General features: G+C 44.9%; 1 protein-coding gene across 6 annotated transcripts in view; it reads right to left on the reverse strand.

Moving 5' to 3' along the window:
- Window positions 1-316: 316 nt before the first annotated feature.
- The window catches only part of LOC126237364 (neutral ceramidase-like), a 563,642-nt gene continuing 541,566 nt past the window's right edge, over window positions 317-22,392 (reverse strand). For 5 of the 6 annotated variants that reach the window (XM_049947432.1, XM_049947435.1, XM_049947436.1 and 2 more), the window contains 2 exons: window positions 6,119-6,415; window positions 317-1,184 (listed from right to left, as the gene is read on the reverse strand). In XM_049947432.1, the coding sequence (XP_049803389.1) occupies window positions 6,148-6,415 (268 nt within the window). In that variant the 3' untranslated portion in view covers window positions 317-1,184; window positions 6,119-6,147. The remainder of the gene's footprint in view (window positions 1,185-6,118; window positions 6,416-22,392) is intronic. The other variant, XM_049947437.1, reaches the window with a different exon arrangement.

Below are 22,392 nucleotides of genomic sequence, written 5' to 3' on the forward strand. Positions count from 1 at the left end.
TTGAGAAGTCTGTTGGAGAAGGGATTGTGGATGAGCGATTAGCACAGACGGAGGGGAGCTAAAAATTCAGTGTGAATTGCCACACTGATACACGTTCATTTGTTAAAGGATTGATTCCTTCAGAGATAGTCTCAAAAGCTACACTGACTCAAGAAATCACTGATTTGACCACTAGACAATTGTATATCTAGTATGGTGTTGGAACGTCTAAATAAATCAACCATTATAAGTTTTGTCCATCAGGCTACTCTGAATGCATTCAAGTACGTATTTAATACTGGGGTATACGGTAACAGTGAAAAACAAAATTGCAATGAACACATTTTTTATTCATTCAAACAATGTACATAGTTTTGTCTAATGCTTATATATAAATCAGTGCGGATAAAACAGTTTAACTCTTTCACATAGGAACAACATTTGTACTGACACGAATAAACACGATACATTGCACACAGTGCCTTCCGTGAGTACTTCTCGACATATTTTTTCTCTTTTACAATCTGTGATAAAATACATACTTGGAACCACACAATCTGCGACGTCCTCGAAATTGACCACCACAACGTCATTATAGCACAGTTTGATTTCTGTTTTTTTATTTACAGACACTTCATTTCGCAAGTTACTATACACCTGTTTGCAATCGAGTAAGAAATAGCAATAAATAGTTCATATAAGTTTTGATGAGTATTCAAATTAATGCTGGTATTGCAACTGGCAGGAGTTCCTATACAAATAGAAAGATTGACAGTTCACAAAAAAAAAAACTCTTTTAGTAATTATTGCTGCTTGATCTGTTTCCATTTACAATTAACTGTACTACAGTTTCAAAATTTAAGTGACTCTGGACGAAGCTACATATTATAAGCAGGAAGGCATGTTAGGAACAATAAAATCAGCCTGCTGGGTAACACTGCTGCAATAAAATGTCATGGAGAAGCTAATATTTATGTCATGTGAACGATCCGTACGGTCCTTTCGCAACCCCTTTCAACTCACTGGCTGGGACCTTCCAGAAAGCAGCACCTGGAAGACCAAAATCATGGATACAGGCAACGAGGCCAGTTGTTAATGATGATGTGGTGCGATGCACTGGCTGTATGCACGTCAAACAGGCGTCACTTGATGAGTCTTTTCCGATGGCGGCGTGAGAAACGGGAGGATGGTGCGTCTGGACCCACCTGCAACATAGGACGAAAATCATCATCAGACTCGCTACGTAGTACGTAGTTCGAACCAATATGTTGTGACTCGTCTACGTTGGTGTTCGTACAATATGCTGCAGCGCCGTGGCAGTACACATTTCTGTTTCTCATGACAAACTGTCCAATGAACGGGTGAAATGACGACATTTGAAATTACAGATAGTAAAATTCCCATAAATTGTAACAAAAATGTGAACCATCAACTCAGAAAGAGATACAGGAAAGGCCAGCCGACAATATACCCCCGTTATTATGTCAGAGCAATATTACTGTCCCAGCTCTTATTGTCCGTAATTTATTGTTCATGTGTCAAGATCTATAAGTATTTTATCTATAGTTAAGCAACGAGAAACAACCACCTCACATTTCACTGCACAATAATACTGGAACGCAGAACAATGGAATAACGGAGAACCGTAACAATGGTTTACAAACATTTAAGGTAGTATACAGCTGACATATCTCCGCCACAGGTAAACTTGTTGCCGATTGTTTTCAACCTTTAGTGCTATTCTCCTTTACCATTTTCCTTCTTTAACTTTACAAAATTTTCACATTGGCTAATATGAGGGATACAGGAAAGTATGATTTCATGACCTATGATGGCAGAAGATGTTTCGTTATAGAAGAAAGTTATTCGTTCTACAGTAGTGGAAGTAATCAGTACGTCGAAACTATGTCATTTCACGATTCCTAAATTCTAGACGTCTGGTGCGGTGATTCGTGGGGCTCTGTCGAGGCGTCCTGAAGGAGACTGTTGCAGAAATTCTAGGTCCCATTATTCGAATTTAAGAGTTTGCTGTCGCCCATACGAAAAAGTAACAGACGTACTGAATGAGCTGTAACTGAACTCTTTGGAAGAATGATGTGATTGTTCTCGAGAACTCCTACTCAAGAACATAGTGTATCGGCATTAGAGGTTCATTGTGCGACGCTTCTGATATCCATTGCATATTTCCCACAGGTGACATAATAATAGCAGAGGACAGATTGTAGGACTGGAAGGCAGATGTACTAAGACCGGGGTAGCTAGTGTGAATAAGCGGTACCCTCTTTCATACTTTGTACAGTAGCTTGTGATGCTAATACTACCTCTGGACAACCGACAGTGGGTTAAAAGCCACCAACAGTGGATCGCGTAGGATTGAAGTCGCCTTACCCGGTCACACTTTGATAGTGCTTAGAAATCAGGCCTGGGTAACAGGTGCGTTGAAACGGTTACATGGAGGCGCTGCTACACCAGAACCTGCTGCTGGTATTGCTGAGGATCAATACCGTAACATTATCACCCCTGCCCTCCAAGATGAAACCATACAGCGGGCTAAAACAGTGGCTGGTTGGTATGAGGATCATTGGAGATTGGAGAGAAATTTTGACTGGCTCAAAAGATTTCACGGATCTGGAGCCTTCTGATAAACTTAGGTGTCGCAAGGTTAATGAACTAATGTGAGAAATACACTACTGGACATTAAAATTGCTACACCAAGAGGAAATGCAGATGATAAACGGGTATTCATTGGACAAATATATTATACTAGAACTGACATGTGATTACATTTTCATGCAATTTGGGTGCATAGATCCTGAGAAATCAGTACCCAGAACAACCACCTCTGGCCGTAATAACGGCCTTGATACGCCTGGACATCGAGTCAAACATAGCTTGGATGGCGTGTAAAGGTACAGCTGCTCATGCAGCTTCAACACGATACCACAGTTCATCAACAGTAGTGACTGGCGTATTGTGATGAGCCAGTTGCTCGGCCACCATTGAACAGACGTTTTCAATTGGTGAGAGATCTGGAGAATGTGCTGTCCAGGGCAGCAGTCGAACATTTTATGTATCCAGAAAGACCCGCACAGGACCTACAAAATGTGGTCGTCCATTTTGCTGCTGAGATGTAGGGTTTCGGAGGGATCGAATGAAGGGTAGAGTCACGGGTCGAAACACATCTGGAGTGTAACGTCCACTGTTCAAAGTGCCGTCAATGCGAACAAGAGGTGACCGAGACGTGTAACCAATGGCACCCCATACCATAACGCCGGGTGATACGCCAGTATGGCGATGACGAATACACGCTTCCAAAGTGCGTTCACCGCGATATCGCCAAACACGGATGCGAACATCATGATTCTGTAAACAGAACCTGGATTCATCCGAAAAAATGACGTTTTGCCATTCGTGCACCCAGGTTCGTCGTTGAATACACCATCGCAGGCGCTCCTGTCTGTGATGCAGCGTCAAGGGTAACCGCAGCCATGGTCTCCGAGCTGACAGTCCATGCTGCTGCAAACGTCGTCGAACTGTTCGTGCAGATGGTTGTTGTCTTGCAAACGTCCCCAACTGTTGACTCACGGATCAAGACGTGGCTGCACGATCTGTTACAGCCATGCGGATAAGATGCCTGTCATCTCGACTGCCAGTGATATGAGGCCGTTGGGATCCAGCACGGCGTTCCGTATTACCCTCCTAAACCCACCGATTCCATATTCTGCTAACAGTCATTGGATCTCGACCAATGCGAGCAGCAATGTCGCGATACGATAAACCGCAATCGCGATAGGGTACAATCCGACCTTTATCAAAGTCGGAAACGTGTCCGTAGGCATTTCTCCTCCTTACACGAGGTATCACAACAACGTTTCACCATGCGACGCCGCTCAATTGCTGTTTGTGCATGAGAAATCGGTTGGAAACTTTCCTCATGTCAGCACGTTGTAGGTGTTTCCACTTGGCGCCAACCTTGTGTAAATGCTCTGAAAAGCTAATCATTTGCATATCACAGCATCTTCTTCCTGTCGGTTAAATTTCGCGTCTGCAGCACGTCATCTTCGTGGTGTAGCAATTTTAATGGCCAGTAGTCTAACTAAGTGCCCAGAAGAACACGCGCCACAGAAATGCAGCAGCGGGTCAGGTGTCCATGATGATATGCTCCGGAATAGAATACGGTAGTACAATGTCGCTTCTAAAGACATTTTCATCAATGCAATTACGTGATCACTTTAACTGTAAGAGACTTGACGAGGCTCAATTGATGTCTGTATTACATCGTTTCAACCATTCGAATAAAGATACTTCCGCAATAATATTGGACATATTATTCATTTGTGAGGCGATCGTATCCGCATCTGCTGTATAAATAGTTAAGTATTACTGGTACAGTGTTTGCCACTACTGAAATCCGCTTTTTTTTTCTTTATTTTAAGCCACGATACTCATATGATGTACTGATTTCAAAGATCGCCAAGGTATGGAATTCTTGCACACAATGGTCATGTGATGCCTGCATACACATTTCGCTATAATTCTACCATTCGCTACTGGAGCTATACATCCAAACACATCATAAAAATGACCGTATATGTGTATGGTCCACATCCACTTCTAAACCATTGGACCTATTTCAACCACACTTGATGCACATATGCCTTATTGTCAGGCAACAATCGCTGTGGGGGTAAGAAGCAGCTACGCATCATAGCTCAGGAGCAATGACGTCTTGTACAATGTGGTGCATGAAATACTGTCGCATCATGAATGACGCTTAAATTTACTTTTTTCTGTTAAGTCTATTCCCAACATATTTCGCAGACATTACTCACATATGCCATTGAATGTTTCTATAAAAATACATCCTTGTGCGAAACATAGTTCAAGGGATACGAAGTCAAAAAACACTGAGATGCCCGAAAAAATGCGCCATCTTTATGTTTTCACTTGTTATGTCTTTACTACTACCACTGTTCGCAACAAATATCGCAGACTGTATCCTAAGGAGTTGGAACCAGACAGGCGAAGGAGGAGGTGTACATAGTGAAGAGGAAGAGGAAATGGGGCGAGAAGGGAAAGAGGGTGGGATGGACCGAGAGAGTGAGAAGAAGGAGATGGACAAACAGAATGGGAACGCGGAGACAGAGGGGAAGGAGGAACTGGACTAACAGAATTGGAATACATATCCGAGCAACGCTGGGTACTCAACTAGTAAAAAATAAAAAATTAACAAAATGAGAGACTATACCTGGCGAACGACGGAACACAACTAAGGTGTCAGTGAAGTCTATTTTCCGAACACGTAAAACAAGAGCATGGGAAGTCGTGGCATGGAAGAGAGCGCCGGGAAGGGCTATTTCTCCATCACTGCCTCACCACTTGCAGGTATTTGAGATGTCTGGTAAAAGAGACTGTTTTACTGACATTTCCTACATCCAGAATATTGCAGAACTTAGGTCACAGCGAATCACAGTTCTTGTCAAGAGTCGGGGGTTTGAATGCGGCTGTTCTTGGCGTGAATTAGTGAGGCCAACGGATGTGAATGCAAAATACTAGCTGGAGTGTCTTTGGCGCCTCAGAAATGTCTATGCATTCCATCTCCCACCAAGTGTCATAACTGTCACATACTGCTTGGGTGTCCGCCTGCTTAGCTGGTTGGTAACGTGCTTGCCTCCCATGCAAGCGGGCCCGCGTTCGATTCCCGGCCGCTTTGGAGATTTTCTCCGCTCGGGGACTGAGTGTCGTGCTGTCTTCATCATAGTTTCATCGTCATTACCGGCGCGCGAGTGGCGTCGAAGGAAATAAGACTTTCACTTGGCGGGGCCGAACTTCCCTGGATAGGGGCCTCCAGGCCAGTGATGCCATACGCTCATTTCATTTTTTTCACTGCCTAGGTCCTCATTACCGTGATGATCGCGAGCTTGCTGCATTCATCTCTATGTGGTAGTCACCAGCTTATCAAAATAAATAAGGCACTGTAACTTCCTGACAGATTCATTCTGGAATACCATTATACACGAGAGATCAGGAAACAGAGACATCGATGACAGACGCAAGCTGAGGTCGTAAGCGGACGACACGGAGCAGACTGGACGAGACGGCACGACACGACGTAGAGGGCATGTCGCTCCTCTGTTACCTTGCTGCGGCGGAAGTTGCAACCTGTGCTCAAAGCGAGGAGTGGACGTGCTGGCAAGAGCCGGCGGCCACGCAGGCCAGCCGAACGTCGGGCGGCTGCGCCTGCGACCGCGGCAGGTGGGGGCTCACCGTGATGGGCTGCGTGCTGCCCGAGTAGGGGAAGACGCCGCCCAGGATGTACTTGGAGTGGCCCGAGTGTCGCAGCCGGTACACACCCGGCTCCGCGTCCTCGGGCACCGACCACACCACCGTCGCCTCGCTCATCCCCAGCGGAGTCGACGTCCGCCGCCACAGGAACCTGTCAGCAAGCACATGTGATAAGATGTTAACGTTAAATTAACCTGGACATTAAAAGTGTGGTGCTTACTCGAGCCACGCACATTCCATCCTACAGCTTACCATTCTTAAAATCCTAACACAATGCCCCTACACTTAAGAGCCAAAGAAACTGGTACATCTGCGTAATACCGTGTAGGGCTCCCGCGAGCACACAGAAGTGCCTCAACACGGCGTGGCATGGACTCGATTAATGTCTGACGTAGTGCTGGAGGGAACTGACACCATGAATACTGCAGGTCTTTCCTTACACGAGGGTGAGGAAATCTCTTCTGAAGAGTACATTGCAAGATATCCTAAATATGGTCAATAAGCAGAATGAGATTTTCACTACGCAGCGGAGTGTGCGGTGATATGAAACTTCCTGGTAGATTAAAACTGTGTGCCGGAACGGGACTCGAACTCGGGACCTTTGCCTTTCGCGAGCAAGTGCTCTACCAACTGAGCTACCCAAACACAACTCACGATCCGTCCTCACAACTTAAAGTCTGCCAGTACCTCGTCTCCCACCTTCCAAACTTCACAGAAGCTCTTCTGCGAACCTTGCTGAACTATCACTCCTGGAAGAAAGGATGGTCAATAATGTTTGGGGTGTTTGGTGGTCAGCGGGAGTGTTTAAACTCAAAGAGTATTCCTCTGTAGCAATTCTGGACTTGTAGGGTGTCGCGTTATCCTGCTGTAATTGGCCAAGTCTGTCGGAATTCACAATGGACATTAATGGATTCTGGTCATCAGACAGGGTGCTTAAGTACGTGTCACCTGTCACAGTTGTATCTAGACGTATCCTGGATCCCATATCACTCCAAGTGCACACGCCCCACACCATTACAGAGCCTCCTCCAGCTTGAACAGTCCACTGTTGGCATGCAGGGTCCATGGATTCAAAATGTTGTCTCCATACCCGTACACGCCAACCGGTCGATACAGTTTGAAACGAGACTCGCCGGACCAGGCAACATGTTTACAGTCATCAACAATTCAATGTCGGTGTACACAGACCCAGGTGAGGCGTAACACTTTGTGTCGTACAGTCATCAAGGGCACACGAGTGGTCCTTCGGCTCCGAAAGCCCATATCGATGATGTTCCGTTAAACAGTTCGCGCGCTGACCCTTGTTGACGGCTCAGCACTGAATTCTGCAGCTATTTGCGGAAGGGTAGCACTTCTGTCACATTGAACGATTCTCTTCAGTCGTCGCTGGTCCCGTTCTTGCAGGTTCTTTTTCCGGCCGCAACTATGTCGGAGATATGAGGTTTTGCCAGATTCCTGATATTCACGGTACACCCGTGAAATGGTCATACGGGAAAATCCCCACTTCATCGCTATCTCGGAGATGCTGTGTCCCATCGCACGTGCGCCGACTATAACACCACGTTCAAACTCACTTAAATCTTGATAACCTGCCATTGCAACAGCAGTAATCGATTTAACAACTGCGCCAGACACTTGTTGTTTTATATAGGCATTGCCGACCGCAGTGCCGTATTCTGCTTGTTTACATATCGCTGTATTTGAATACGCATCCCTACGCAAATTTCTTTGGCACTTCAGTCTAATATCATCATCTCACACACGTACACCATCATCATCCTCACCATCTTCATCTTCACGCTTCTTACCTTCTTCACCATTCATGTCTTCCTCATCTCGTACTCAATGTCGTCGGTCTCTTAATTCTCCTTATGCTCACCATCCTTGCCTCACTTTAGTCATCAATAACGTTATTTTCATTCTTTTCATAACAGTCACTGTCGTTATCATTATACTCGCTGTCCATCTTAATTCCACTTTGTACCCCAGAACTTCATTCACGCAACACCTCACCTCACTCTGCTTAACTTGTTTGTGCACTACCAGACAAAGACAGTGAGGTTCTCAAACGACATGGTCGCGTGACAATATAACTTTCTACATATAAACACCATCAGAACGTATGTAAATGATTAGATCTGCAAGTGTCTTTGATGGGCAAAAAGGCCACGAGAATGCATTAACGTTGTTCGTCTTTACTGTTGTTACCAGACCTTGTAGAGTATATAAGGGGCGTCAACAGGATCAGTTGTTAAGTGATTGCTTGAAGGACACGGAGATGACGTGTACACGTCTGAGACAGCGTTACCAGCATCTGACAGACTTTGAAAGAGGCCTTATTCTGGCTCTCCATTTGGTTGGATGGTCGATATACAAATTTGTGTGGCATTCAGGTATGACATGGGTACTTTGTGCAGGCATACTCATCGACAGTCGGCCACGTCTGACCACCACAAGGGAGGATCATCATCTTCTGCACCAAGCACATCGTAACCCCTTCACACCTGTGCCTGCTACACAAGAGTGAGGAGCCATCGAGTAGGACTTCAAGTTATGGCTGGTAGTGATTGAGGAAACTGTGATGTCACAGTCAACCTGTGTCTTCATGTGCTACCTCTCAAGCGACAGTATCATAGTGCCATTATTCAACACAACAATGCTCATCCAGACAGTATCATAGTGTCATTTTTCAACACAACAATGCTCATCCAGACAGTATCACAGTGCCCATTTTCAACAGAACAATGCTCATCCACTCATGGCACGAACTGTCCGTGTGGTGTTGAGTCCTGTACCTGGTACAATCCCGAGATCTGTCCCGATAGGATCGGTGGAACCAACCTGAACAACAATTCCGTGCTAGTACCAATATCCAGGATATCAAGGGCCATTTACAGTAGTTGTTGGGGGGAGGTGGGGGCAGCTTACCTCAGGAGAGGACAACAGCTTTATGGCAGCATTCCCAATGGGATCAGTGCATACATCTTCGCCATACAGGGTGCAAGGTCAATCTGGTACATAGGCTGATTGATCTTGTAAATTTGACTTTAAATTGTATTCAGTGCAATTGCATTACATATCTTATCATGTTAAGGAACTATGAATATGGAATAGATCTACTAATGACCTTTCTGGATATTGAAAAAGCATATGATAGTGTATGTAGAATCAAAGTGTGGAAAGCCCTGGAGAACAGAGGAGTAGGAAAACAGATTATTTGGAGGATAAGGGAAATGTACCATGGAAGTGTGAGTTGTGTGAAAGTGGGAGAAGAGAGATCAGCTTGGATTGAACAGAAGATTGGCTTGAGGCAGGGAGGTGCACTTTCCCCATTAATCTTCATTCTAGTGATGGATGAGATAATGAGTACAAGAGCACAAGTAATTGATGAATGGAAGATGAAAGCTATGGTGTTTGCAGATGATCTGGGGGAATAAGGAGGGGAAAATACAAAAGCAGTTGGAAGTATAGGAACTAACAGTAGAAGAATATGGGATGAAATTTAGTACAAGTAAGAGTGAGATTATTATCACAGCAAGAAAGAAGGAGAGAGGAACAACGGGAATAACTGGTTGGGAACAATTGAGGAGAGTGGAGAGTTTCAAGTACCTAGGACGCCTGATACAGGAAGATGGAAAAAACGACAGAGAAATAAACCAGAGGGGGAGAAAATCAGAAGCATTTCAGAACACAGTCAGAAGCCTGATATGAAATCAAGGATGTACCCCAAATCAGTGAAAAGGTTATATACCGGTCATACTGTGTCCCAATCCTGACAAATGCATCAGAAACCTGGGTTATGAAAGGAAGAGAGAAAAGCAAAGTACAAGCTAGTGAGATGAAATTCTTGAGAAACAGTATTGGAGTGCCAAAGATACACAGGTTAAGAAATGAGAGCATCAGAGAATTAATGAAGGTGAAACCATTACAGAAGGACATAGAGAAATCATGGCTGTGATGGTATGGACACTTTAAGAGAATGGAGGAGGAGAGGATACCCAGGAAGATACATGAGGTGAATCTAGAAGGAAAGAGACCAAGAGGAAGACCGAGAGACAGATAACTGAAAGGAGTAGATGAATGCATCAAGAAGAAAGGAGAAGACTGGACCAAGGTAGAGAGATGGTGGCAAAACAGAGGACGATGGAGAGGCCTGTGTTCCACACAGACCTAGCCAGAGGCTAGAAACTGTCCAACATGATGATGAGGACCTTGTGAACCGATGAGGTTTCATTTCGTTTCCACTTCCCCTTCTGGTTGCCTCACTTCCTTTGTCTGGCGCTGTATTTAATTGTTTTACAGATCTATCTCAAATGGTTCAAATGGCTCTGATCACTATGGGACTTAACTGCTGAGATCATCAGTCCCCTAGAACTTAGAACTACTTAAACCTAACTAACCTAAGGACAACACACACATACATGCCCGAGGCAGGTTTCGAACCTGCGACCGTAGCGGTCGCGCGGCTCCAGACTGTAGCGCCTAGAACCGCTCGGTCACTGCGGCGGCGATCTATCTCCAAAACTGAATTATAGCCATTTACATATTCGATTTATTATAGTGTGTGTATTAAACTCAATTATTGATTTCAGGTGCCAGTGATCATCGACTGCAAAGTATTCTACCACCAAACACAGTTTATTATTTCTGCTGGCGCTTTTTCTCATTTCTCCTTAGCACTTCATCACCCTTTCTCTTCATACTCTTACCTGTTCCTCAGTTCAGATTCTTCTAATATGGCTGAAACTCGTTTACAAAGTGGTTTGTTGTTCGGCATAAATACATAAAATTTAATACTGAACTTTAGATCATAAGAGGAATGATTGGCAGTGTCAAAAAAGGATCTTTAGATCTTAAGATAATCAGTTTAGTTTTCTCACTGTACTTGTGAGTCAATTACTGCCTCCTCTTACGATGTGAAGTTGGGTAGGGATTCCCCCTATAATTCAAGTTTTAGATGCAGTGCAGTTTTGTCGGTTAATAGCACCATTTTAACATGAATCTTATCAGTCGCTGACGTCTCCAGCACGACGTAAACGCCGTTCTTGCCAAAATGCCTGGAAGCATCTGACTATTTTTTTTGTACATTTTTTTTCTTTATCTAGAACGTCTTTCCCTTATACTGTCTGAAGAGAAGTATGGTTCAATGTCACTGATCCATTTGAAACAGATCGTCTTTCTATTCTCACCTGTGTGCTCTTCCTGTGGCTATTGTCTACGAACTGGGTAGGTGTCTGGGCGAAGAAGGCTTGCTTCAGCCTTGAGTTGATGAGACGACTAGATGCATCTCAGAGGTGATTAATTCCGATGACGGTTTCTGTTTTTTCGCAGGGAAAGTCGTAAAAGTCCTCGTCACATAGCAGCACCCTACACAAGCACCATTACAGCGAATTGACAAAGGCAGACGATATTACTTGCATGCGGCTACTGGGTGTTTGGCCGCTAGCCTTGGATGCTAAATAATTCCGTGAGAGGTTTCCGTGACGATTCCGAGCGGCAGTGTGTTTGGAATGTTTTCTTCTAGCACTCCCAAGAAAAACGTTGGATTTCAAAGCTCTGCGATACGGATCCAACCTCCAACGGAGAGGCTCAAAAGAAGGGGTGAAATTTGGGTAATGGGAGCTTTGACAACCTTCCCAACGTGTAATAGGTCGTCGGTGGCACTGGTGTGAATTGTTGCGAAATTTGGTGCCAATGTGACAATATTAATCCACCTTACACGTCAAAAAAACTTCTGAGCTGTGGCTCTTTTTGTAGCGCCTGTCCTTGAGTCCGGGGATGGCGTCGCAGGACGTCACGCTTCTGCTCTGTTACAAAACAAGTCTATACGCACCCCTGAGGCAAATTCCAAATTTAACCGCTGAAATGGCTGACAATAACGGAGTTTCGAAAAAGTGATTCTTTAATTCTTTTGGGCAGTATAGTTGGCTAGGAAGTGCAGGGAAGCCAAGACAAAATGCCTGCATGAAAAATGTGAAGAAATCGGAAAGAAATGATAGTCGGAAGGTTTGACTCAGCATAAAGGAATGTCAAAACAACCTTCGATGAAATTAAAAGCAAGGGTTGTGACATTAAGAGTGCAACGGGAATTACACTGCTAAATGCTGAGAAAAGAGGAGATACGTGGAAACAATACATTGATAGCCTCTATGAGGGGGAAGATTTGCAAGATGTGATAGGAGAGGAAACAGGAGGCGATTTAGAAGAAATAGGGGATTCAGTTTCAGAATCAGAATTATAAGAGCTTTGGAGGACTTAAGTTCGAATGAGGCAGAAGGGATAGATAACACTCCATCAGGATTTCTAAAATCACTGGGAGAAATGGCAACATAACGACTATTCACGTCGGTGTGTAGAATGTATGAGTTTTCGGAAAAAATACACTCCTGGAAATTGAAATAAGAACACCGTGAATTCATTGTCCCAGGAAGGGGAAACTTTATTGACACATTCCTGGGGTCAGATACATCACATGATCACACTGACAGAACCACAGGCACATAGACACAGGCAACAGAGCATGCACAATGTCGGCACTAGTACAGTGTATATCCACCTTTCGCAGCAATGCAGGCTGCTATTCTCCCACGGAGACGATCGTAGAGATGCTGGATGTAGTCCTGTGGAACGGCTTGCCATGCCATTTCCACCTGGCGCCTCAGTTGGACCAGCGTTCGTGCTGGACGTGCAGACCGCGTGAGACGACGCTTCATCCAGTCCCAAACATGCTCAATGGGGGACAGATCCGGAGATCTTGCTGGCCAGGGTAGTTGACTTACACCTTCTAGAGCACGTTGGGTGGCACGGGATACATGCGGACGTGCATTGTCCTGTTGGAACAGCAAGTTCCCTTGCCGGTCTAGGAATGGTAGAACAATGGGTTCGATGACGGTTTGGATGTACCGTGCACTATTCAGTGTCCCCTCGACGATCACCAGTGGTGTACGGCCAGTGTAGGAGATCGCTCCCCACACTATGATGCCGGGTGTTGGCCCTGTGTGCCTCGGTCGTATGCAGTCCTGATTGTGGCGCTCACCTGCACGGCGCCAAACACGCATACGACCATCATTGGCACCAAGGCAGAAGCGACTCTCATCGCTGAAGACGACACGTCTCCATTCGTCCCTCCATTCACGCCTGTCGCGACACCACTGGAGGCGGGCTGCACGATGTTGGGGCGTGAGCGGAAGACGGCCTAACGGTGTGCGGGACCGTAGCCCAGCTTCATGGAGACGGTTGCGAATGGTCCTCGCCGATACCCCAGGAGCAACAGTGTCCCTAATTTGCTGGGAAGTGGCGGTGCGGTCCCCTACGGCACTGCGTAGGATCCTATGGTCTTGGCGTGCATCCGTGCGTCGCTGCGGTCCGGTCCCAGGTCGACGGGCACGTGCAACTTCCGCCGACCACTGGCGACAACATCGATGTACTGTGGAGACCTCACGCCCCACGTGTTGAGCAATTCGGCGGTACGTCCACCCGGCCTCCCGTATGCCCACTATACGCCCTCGCTCAAAGTCCGTCAACTGCACATACGGTTCACGTCCACGCTGTCGCGGCATGCTACCAGTGTTAAAGACTGCGATGGAGCTCCGTATGCCACGGCAAACTGGCTGACACTGACGGCGGCGGTGCACAAATGCTGCGCAGCTAGCGCCATTCGACGGCCAACACCGCGGTTCCTGGTGTGTCCGCTGTGCCGTGCGTGTGATCATTGCTTGTACAGCCCTCTCGCAGTGTCCGGAGCAAGTATGGTGGGTCTGACACACCGGTGTCAATGTGTTCTTTTTTCCATTTCCAGGGGTGTATCATCCACACAATTCCAAAGACTGCAGAAGCTGACAAGCGCGAGAATTATCGCTCAATCAGGTTAACAACTCATGCATCCAAGTTGCTTACAAGAATGATATACAGAAGAATGGAAAAGAAAATTTAAGCTGAGCTGGATAACGATCAGTTTGGCTTTAGAAAATGTAAACGCAGGAGAGAGGCAATTCTGACGTTTCAGTTAATGATGGGAGCAAGACGAAAGAAAAATCAAGACACTTTCATAGGGTCTGTGGACCTGGATAAAGCGTTCGACACTGTAAAATGGTGCGAGATGTTCGAATTCTGAGAAAAATATAGGAAGAGACGGGTAATATACGATATGTATAAGAATCAACGGGGAATAATAAGAGTGGACGACCAACAACGAAATGCTCGGATTTAAATGGGTGTAAGATAAGGATTTAGTCTTTCGCCCTTATGTTCAATCTGTACATCGAAGAAGCAGTGATGGAAATAAAAGAAATGTTAAGGAGTGGAAATAAAATTCAGGGTGAAAGGGCATCAGTGATGCGATTCGCTGATGACATTCTTTCCCTGTGTTAAGGTGACGAACAGTTACATGATCTGCTGAATGGAATGATCCGTCTAATAAGTATGGGCTGAGAGTAAATCGAAGAAAGAGAAAAGCAATGAGAGGTAGCAGAAACGAGAACAGTGAGAAACATCAAGATTGATGGTCACGAAGTGGGTGAGGTTAAGGAAATCTGCTACTTAGGCAGCAAAATAATCCATGACGGACGGAGTAACGAGGACATCAAATCAGACTAGCACTGGTGAAAAGCCCATTCCTGGCCAAGAGAAGTCTACTAATATCAAACATAGGCCTTAATTTGAGGAAGATATTTCTGAAACTATACGTTTGGAGCACATCATTGTATGGTAGTGAAGCATGGACTGTGGGAAAACCGGAACAGAAGAGAATCGAAGCATTTGAGATGTGTTGCTATAGACGAATGTTGGAAATTAGGGGGACTGATAATGTAAGGAATGAGGAGATTCTGCGCAGAATAGGAGAGGAAAGGAGTATGTGGAGAATACTGACAAGAAGAAGGGACAGGAGGATAGTACATGTGTTAAGACTTCGGGGACTGACATCCATTGACTTGAAGGAGCTGTAGAGGAAGACAGAGATTGGAAGACATCCAGCAGATAATTGAGGAAGTAGGTTGCAAGTGCTACACTGAGATGATCAGGTTGGCACAGGACAGAAATTCGTTGCGGGTTGCACCAAACCAGTAGAAAGACTGATGCCTCAAAAGAAAAAAAAAGTTGTATAACTGCACGGTTTCTTACGACTGGAATAGGGAGGAGTTGAACCACGACTCGCGAGTCATAGCTGCTAGTAGGATGTCGAACCTTGTACAGATTTCACATGTATAGCACGTCGCAGAGAATTAATCTGGGTCCTGCAATAAGCGTTTCCAATTAAAACTGTGGAGCAATACGTCGCGTAATTTGTCTCACGCCCCGCAATCGCCAAGAGTGTGTGGATTCCGGCAGCGATAGTGACCGTAATTTCGAGTGACACTACGTAAGCTGCACCGTACGACCGAAAGAAACGTTTCCCATTTATTTTTGTTCTCTTCGTTATCGAAATATTGGAAGTCTTATCTGGAGTTCTTCTTTTTTTCTCATATTTTCAAATGGAAAAGAATCGTGGTTTACCAGAAGGTTGAACGTGAGATAGAAATGATGCAGTAGTAAGGCTGTTGACACATTATCACCCAGTCCTAAGCCCGCGGTGCTCTTTCTAAATTCGGTAAGGTAAATACCAAGAAGGCACCTATGAGAATGTCCTTGCACTGCACTGTCTTTGTCTCTAATGATCTCATAGTCGACGGGGCAAAGCTTAATCTTTCATCCGGTTGGTTATAACTAAAATACAGCTGCTCTCAGATGTCCAGGTGAGCTGTAATTATCTTATGGCAGTGAAACGTGGCAGATATTCTAAGGCGTTAATGTGGAATCGATTTACGCTGGAAAAAATGTGCTCTAAATTTGTCCACCAGATGCAAATGTGGCGCTGTGAATGCAAGAAAGACGTAAATAAATGTTTCCATATGTAATGTATTAGAAACAGGACACGGGCAGAAAATGTCCAACAAGTGAGAAAGGCATAATTTTGATTCTATTATTAACCACTGCTAACACAGTTTGTTCCTTATGAGCACCGGAGACGTCGACGAGATTCAGTATCCTTTATACGACATGACCCATTAGTCGCTTGCAGCAGTTCAGGTGGAATCTGAGCAACGTTTTCCTGTATTCTGGCCTTCAGATCGGTTACAGACCGAACGTCTCCCTGGTAAACACTTTCTTTTAGATATTCCCAGAGTCAAAAGTCACATGGATTCAGATTATGTGATCTCTCAGGCGATACATCGGGAAAAGCTCTGGAGATAACACGTTCGTAGAAGGCTGCGTTAATCAGATATTTGAATGGGCGAGCGACGTGATGTGTTGCCCCACCTTGCGTGAAGACAGTGCTTTCCACACAATTGAACTCTTCCAAATCAGAAATCACGTGCTAACGTCACGGTACACGTCGCAGGTCCTCTGGGTAAACGAATCGAGAAAGATGGTGCTTGTTAAACCACAACACAGTCGCATACGGAGAGTGCAGTGATTCTTCGTCCATCACACGCAGTTTAGCAGTACTCCATATTCGGCAGTTCAGTGTATTCACTGCACCCTATGGTGTAAAATGTGCCTCGTCACTCCACAGAATATTGCCCGGTCACATGTCGACAACTTTTATCCGTGCCAGAAACCGAAGAGCAACTTCAGAATGTTGGTGCGGATCGTTAAGTTTCAGCTGCTGCATTGTCTGGACCTTGTCCGGGTACCAGTGTGAAATAGACAGCAAAACTTCCAGTTTTGTTGACCATGGGATGGACAGTTCTCCTGACACTGCACTAGCACTAGAATTACCAGCGGTAAGTGCTGCATGGTCAGTTACAGCAACAGCGAACTCGTCAGTAACTTCCACCAGTATAGGATGCTTTCCTCTCCCAGGTGCTACGCCAAGCTCACCTGTGATTTCTAATTTCATTATTATCTTCTTTGAACCATTGAATGACGTCGAGTCTCTCCTCAATTTAACACTATAATTGCTGCGATTCACGTAAAACAGCTCCACTAACAGTGCACGGTCTCTCTTCCCGATAGTCATTCTGGCCACCTACGATATGGCTTGTCAGATGACAGCATGGATGTCAGACCGTCATGCAAACACCTGTACTGCGCCAGACTTGCACCGGGTGGCCTCACTTCGAACTATGTTTTTCCATCGTAAATCATCTCCTCATTACCTTATACCGAGTTTCGCTGCCATATTATAACTGCAGCCCGCTCTGGACATCCGTGAATAGGTTCACTTTAATTATAACACAAGGTACTTCCATTTCCGATCACAGCAACTTTCGGTGGATTTTTTTTAATTTTTTTTACCGCTCTTTCGGTTTCTGGTTTGAGAATCGCTTTTTACTCAGATTCGTAGTATGCGTGGGCCTTATAATTACGACATGAGGTTTTTATATTTTGTACATAAAATCGAAATCCTGTTTGCCCACCTCCTCGATATTTAGCCGCTGAAAACTTTTCCGCTCGGACTCATAGAAGTACGCGCATTATTTTCAAGTTCGCTTATCTGAGAAATAGATATAATATGATTGATCTGTTTGTAACAGGGAAACTTTTCCGTTTTGCACTTGTAAGTAATCAAAAGAGCTGCAGTGTAAGAAGACAACCGCATGAAAATAAGCCCTTGCTTCTTTTTTTTCCAAAAAATTGTTCAAATGGCTCTGAGCACTATGGGACTTAACATCTATGGTCATCAGTCCCCTAGAACTTAGAACTACTTAAACATAACTAACCTGAGGGCATCACACAACACCCAGTCATCACGAGGCAGAGAAAATCCCTGACCCCGCCGGGAATCGAACCCGGGATCCCGGGCGCGGGAAGCGAGAACGCTACCGCACGACCACGAGCTGCGGACTTTTTTTTTTTCCCCCAAACGTAATTGCTTGGGTGGCGAATGGTCCGCAAAAAGTTAGAGATAGCTTATATCGACATCAGCTGCTAGACCGGATTTTCTACTTTCTCTGAATAACTTAAATTACTTCTCAGAAGTTGCCAATAACATCAGCTTCAATCCCATCTCCTGAAGGACTCAATCTGTTACACGTTGCAATGAGACGAACGGCTTTCAGTTGTCGTCGGCTTGTTGCAGAATCTAATTTCCCAGACGTCACAGATGATATATTTGCACTGCGGCTACAGAATTAATTAACCAACCGACAGCGAACAGTTATTTTTCTCTGTTCAGCTTACGTCTCAGTACTTTAGAGACGAAGGCGTGTCTGATCAGAAAGGAGACTGTAATATGAGATGCTGTCGTGTGGTAGTAAAATTTTGAATTCATAATTCTTTCTTTTTGTTTCGGCTTAACAGAATGACAATATGTTGAAAAAAATCTTTAATCTAACCACTCATCAGTTACATGCAAACTACTCCGCTAGCTCAAATAGTCTGAAAGAATCATCTGTAAACCATATTCTAGTTACTAACATCTCAGTTTTCACCAGCGGAAAGAAAGTATTACTTAATGACGGTATACGCTAAGGTGAGATAAGTCACGTTATAACGATATACACACACACGGGTGGCGGTAGTATCATGTAGACGAGGTATAACTGGGCAGTGCATTGCGGAACTGTCGTTTCTACTCAGGTTATTCATGTGAAAAGATATCACACACATCCATGCCAGAGGCAGGATTATTAGGGCCACACGACGCGAATTAACATACTTTCAATGTGGAATGGTAGTTGAAGCTAGACGCATGGGGCATTCCATTTCGGAAATCGTTACAGAAAGCAATGTTCCGAGACCCACAGTGTGAAGAGTGTGCCGAGAATAGCAAATTTCAAGCATTACGAGGTGTGGATGGAAAAAAACCGGACTAGTACTGGTGAAACAATAAAACGAATGCAATAAGGCTGAAAGTCGCGTGGCCTGTCACGTGACTCTCGCTCCGCCTACTGCTCGAGTTTCATCTGCCTCCTGCACTCAGTCTGCCCGTGGCGTCTGTTTTAAGTAGTTGACGTTTTGTCTGTGCGTCGGAAAATGTTGAGTGTACAGAAAGAACAGCGTGTTAACATCAAATTTTGTTTCAAACTAGGAAAATCTGCAAGTGAAACGTTTGTAATGTTACAACAAGTGTACGGCGATGATTGTTTATCGCGAACACAAGTGTTTGAGTGGTTTAAACGATTTAAAGATGGCCGCGAAGACACCAGTGATGACACTCGCACTGGCAGACCATTGTCAGCAAAAACTGATGCAAACATTGAAAAAATCGGTAAACTTGTTCGACACTTTCCTGTTAACTCAGACACTGCTCTGATTGTTAAACGGCGATCTTGTCGAACAAGTTTACCGATTTTTTCAATGTTTGCATCAGTTTTTGCTGACAATGGTCTGCCAGTGCGAGTGTCATCACTGGTGTCTTCGCGGCCATCTTTAAATCGTTTAAACCACTCAAACACTTGTGTTCGCGATAAACAATCATTGCCGTACACTTGTTGTAACATTGCAAACGTTTCACTTGCAGATTTTCCTAGTTTGAAACAAAATTTGATGTTAACACGCTGTTATTTCTGTACACTCAACATTTTCCGACGCACAGACAAAACGCCAACTACTTAAAACAGACGCCACGGGCAGACTGAGTGCAGGAGGCAGATGAAACTCGAGCAGTAGGCGGAGCGAGTGTCACGTGACAGGCCACGCGACTTTCAGCCTTATTGCATTCGTTTTATTGTTTCACCAGTACTAGTCCGGTTTTTTTCTAGCCACACCTCGTATCTCTCACCATGGGCAAGCCCTTGGCCGACAGCTGTCACTTAATCGTCAAGAGCAGCGGCATTGGCTCTGAGCACTATGGGACTTAACATCTGAGGTCATCAGTCCCCTGGAACTTAGAACTACTTAAACTTAACTAACCTAACGACAGCACACACATCCATGCCAGAGGCAGGATGCGAACCTGCGACCGTAGCGGTCGCGCGATTCCAGACTGAAGCGCCTAGAACCGCTCGGCCACAACGGCAGCGGCATTGGCACAAAGTTGTTGGCGCTAACACACAAGCAACACTGCGTAAAATAACCGCAGAAATCAATGTGGAACGTGCGACGAACATATCTGTTAGGACACTGCGGCGAAATTTGGCGTTAATGGGCTATGGCATTACAAGACAGAGGCGAGCGCCGTTGCTAACAGCACGACATCGGATGCAGCGCCTCTTCTGGGGTCGTGACCATTTCGGTTGGACCCTAGACGACTGGAAAAGAGCCGATGGTAGGGTTCGAGTGTAGCGCAGACACCACGAAGCCATGGATCCAAGTTCTCAACAAGGAAGTGTACAACCTGGTGGTGGGTCCACAATGGTGTGGATTGCGTCTACATGGAATGATGTTGGCCTTATGGTCCAACAGAACCAATCTTCGACTGTAAATGGTTATGTTCAGCTACTTGGAGACCATTTGCATCCATTCATGGGCTTCATGTTCCCAAACAAGGATGGAATTTTTATGGATGACAATCCGCCATGTCAGAATATTCTGTGCAATTAGATCGAATGATTTATTGACCCAGATCGCCCGACAAGAATCCCATCGAACATCTGCGTGACACAATCAAGAGGTCAGTTAGTGCACAAAAATTCTGCAATGGCAACACTTACGTAATTATGGACAGCTATACATTCAGCATGGCTCAGTATTTCGGCAGAGAACTTCCAACGATTTGTTGAGTCCATGCCACGATGAGTTACTGTACTATACCGGGCAGAAGGTGGTCTGACGCGGTCCTTTGACTCGTTCCACATCATTTCGGCAAAGGATTTGTTCAGATGAGCTATGTAACATTTAACTTCTAACTAACTAATTAACTTCCTACTGCCGGCTGTGTCCACTGCCTGTAAAGATGTTGCTTGCGTCACTCGGTACTGACACAGTTGGAAACACCCGAGTTTTCATCGTTAGTGCCTCCAACTGCTCGTTCAGTAACCGCACCTGAGCGACAAGAAATCGCAGGTGCCCTTCCCAATTAGGAATCTCTTTTAATATAAATTTGTTGCTATTACAGAGCACAATCTCTAGAACGCGCTAAAGAAATTACACTTATTATCTCGAAAATCTATATAGCTTCCTGAATCTGTGACTGGAACGTGGTGCTGAAATTTCTAATTGATAGCTTATCCCTAAATAGTAAATAATGTACTTTTGTGATAACTCTGTACCAAATTTTAAAGAAAAATATCATAAAGGATGATGGTTTAATGGTAAGATACATCTTGTGTGAAAATTTAATGTTTGTAACTTCATATCTCGCTTCACTCAGTATTACGGAAACATTGATACTTACGTAAACTGTGGTTAGGTTAGTGTTGTTTAACGTCCCGTCGACAACGAGGTCATTAGAGACGGAGCGCAAGCTCGGGTTAGGGAAGGATGGGGAAGGAAATCGGCCGTGCCCTTTCAAAGGAACCATCCCGGCATTTGCCTGAAACGATTTAGGGAAATCACGGAAAACCTAAATCAGGATGGCTGGAGACGGGACTGAACCGTCGTCCTCCCGAATGCGAGTCCAGTGTGCTAACCACTGCGCCACCTCGCTCGGTCGTAAACTGTGAAATGAATCATAGCTGAACACAAGATTCAATTGTTTTATACATACAGAACCAATTTATTTTATAACTTACAGAATTTTAAGTGGTCTGAGGTTTTAAATGTGTTATTGCGCAATCATTAACTGCACACATGTCTAATTGGATCACGCGCTGGTCCACGATGGGAAAAAAGGGAGAGAATCGCATTCTCTGTTACTGCTCACGTAGTAAGCGAACAGTATTACTTGCTTTCACACAATACTCATCAGAATGGCCGAAGTCCCGAAGGACGATTCAGAAAGAATTTCAAGAACGAAAATTAGGTTTTAACGTCATGTCCATGGCGGGATCACTGCAGATAGAAAAGTTATGATAGGAAAAAGCCAGGGATGCGATCCGCCGCGAGCTTTTCGTAGGAACCATCGCAAGTTTCACCTTGATCACCTTTAGGGAAAACTGAATCTAAATATCCGGAGTGTGTGGTGTGAATCCAGCTTAAATATTACGACGCCTCACTTGGTAAACGTAACAATGCAGACAAAAATATTTTCGATTACTTTTGTTGGCTAATAGTTTGGCAGCCATACGTCCCCTTTAGTTCCCATATTTTACTGTTGTGTCTTAT

This window comes from Schistocerca nitens, chromosome 2 (genome assembly GCF_023898315.1).
Source record: "Schistocerca nitens isolate TAMUIC-IGC-003100 chromosome 2, iqSchNite1.1, whole genome shotgun sequence".
In the NCBI taxonomy this organism is placed as follows: domain Eukaryota; kingdom Metazoa; phylum Arthropoda; class Insecta; order Orthoptera; family Acrididae; genus Schistocerca; species Schistocerca nitens.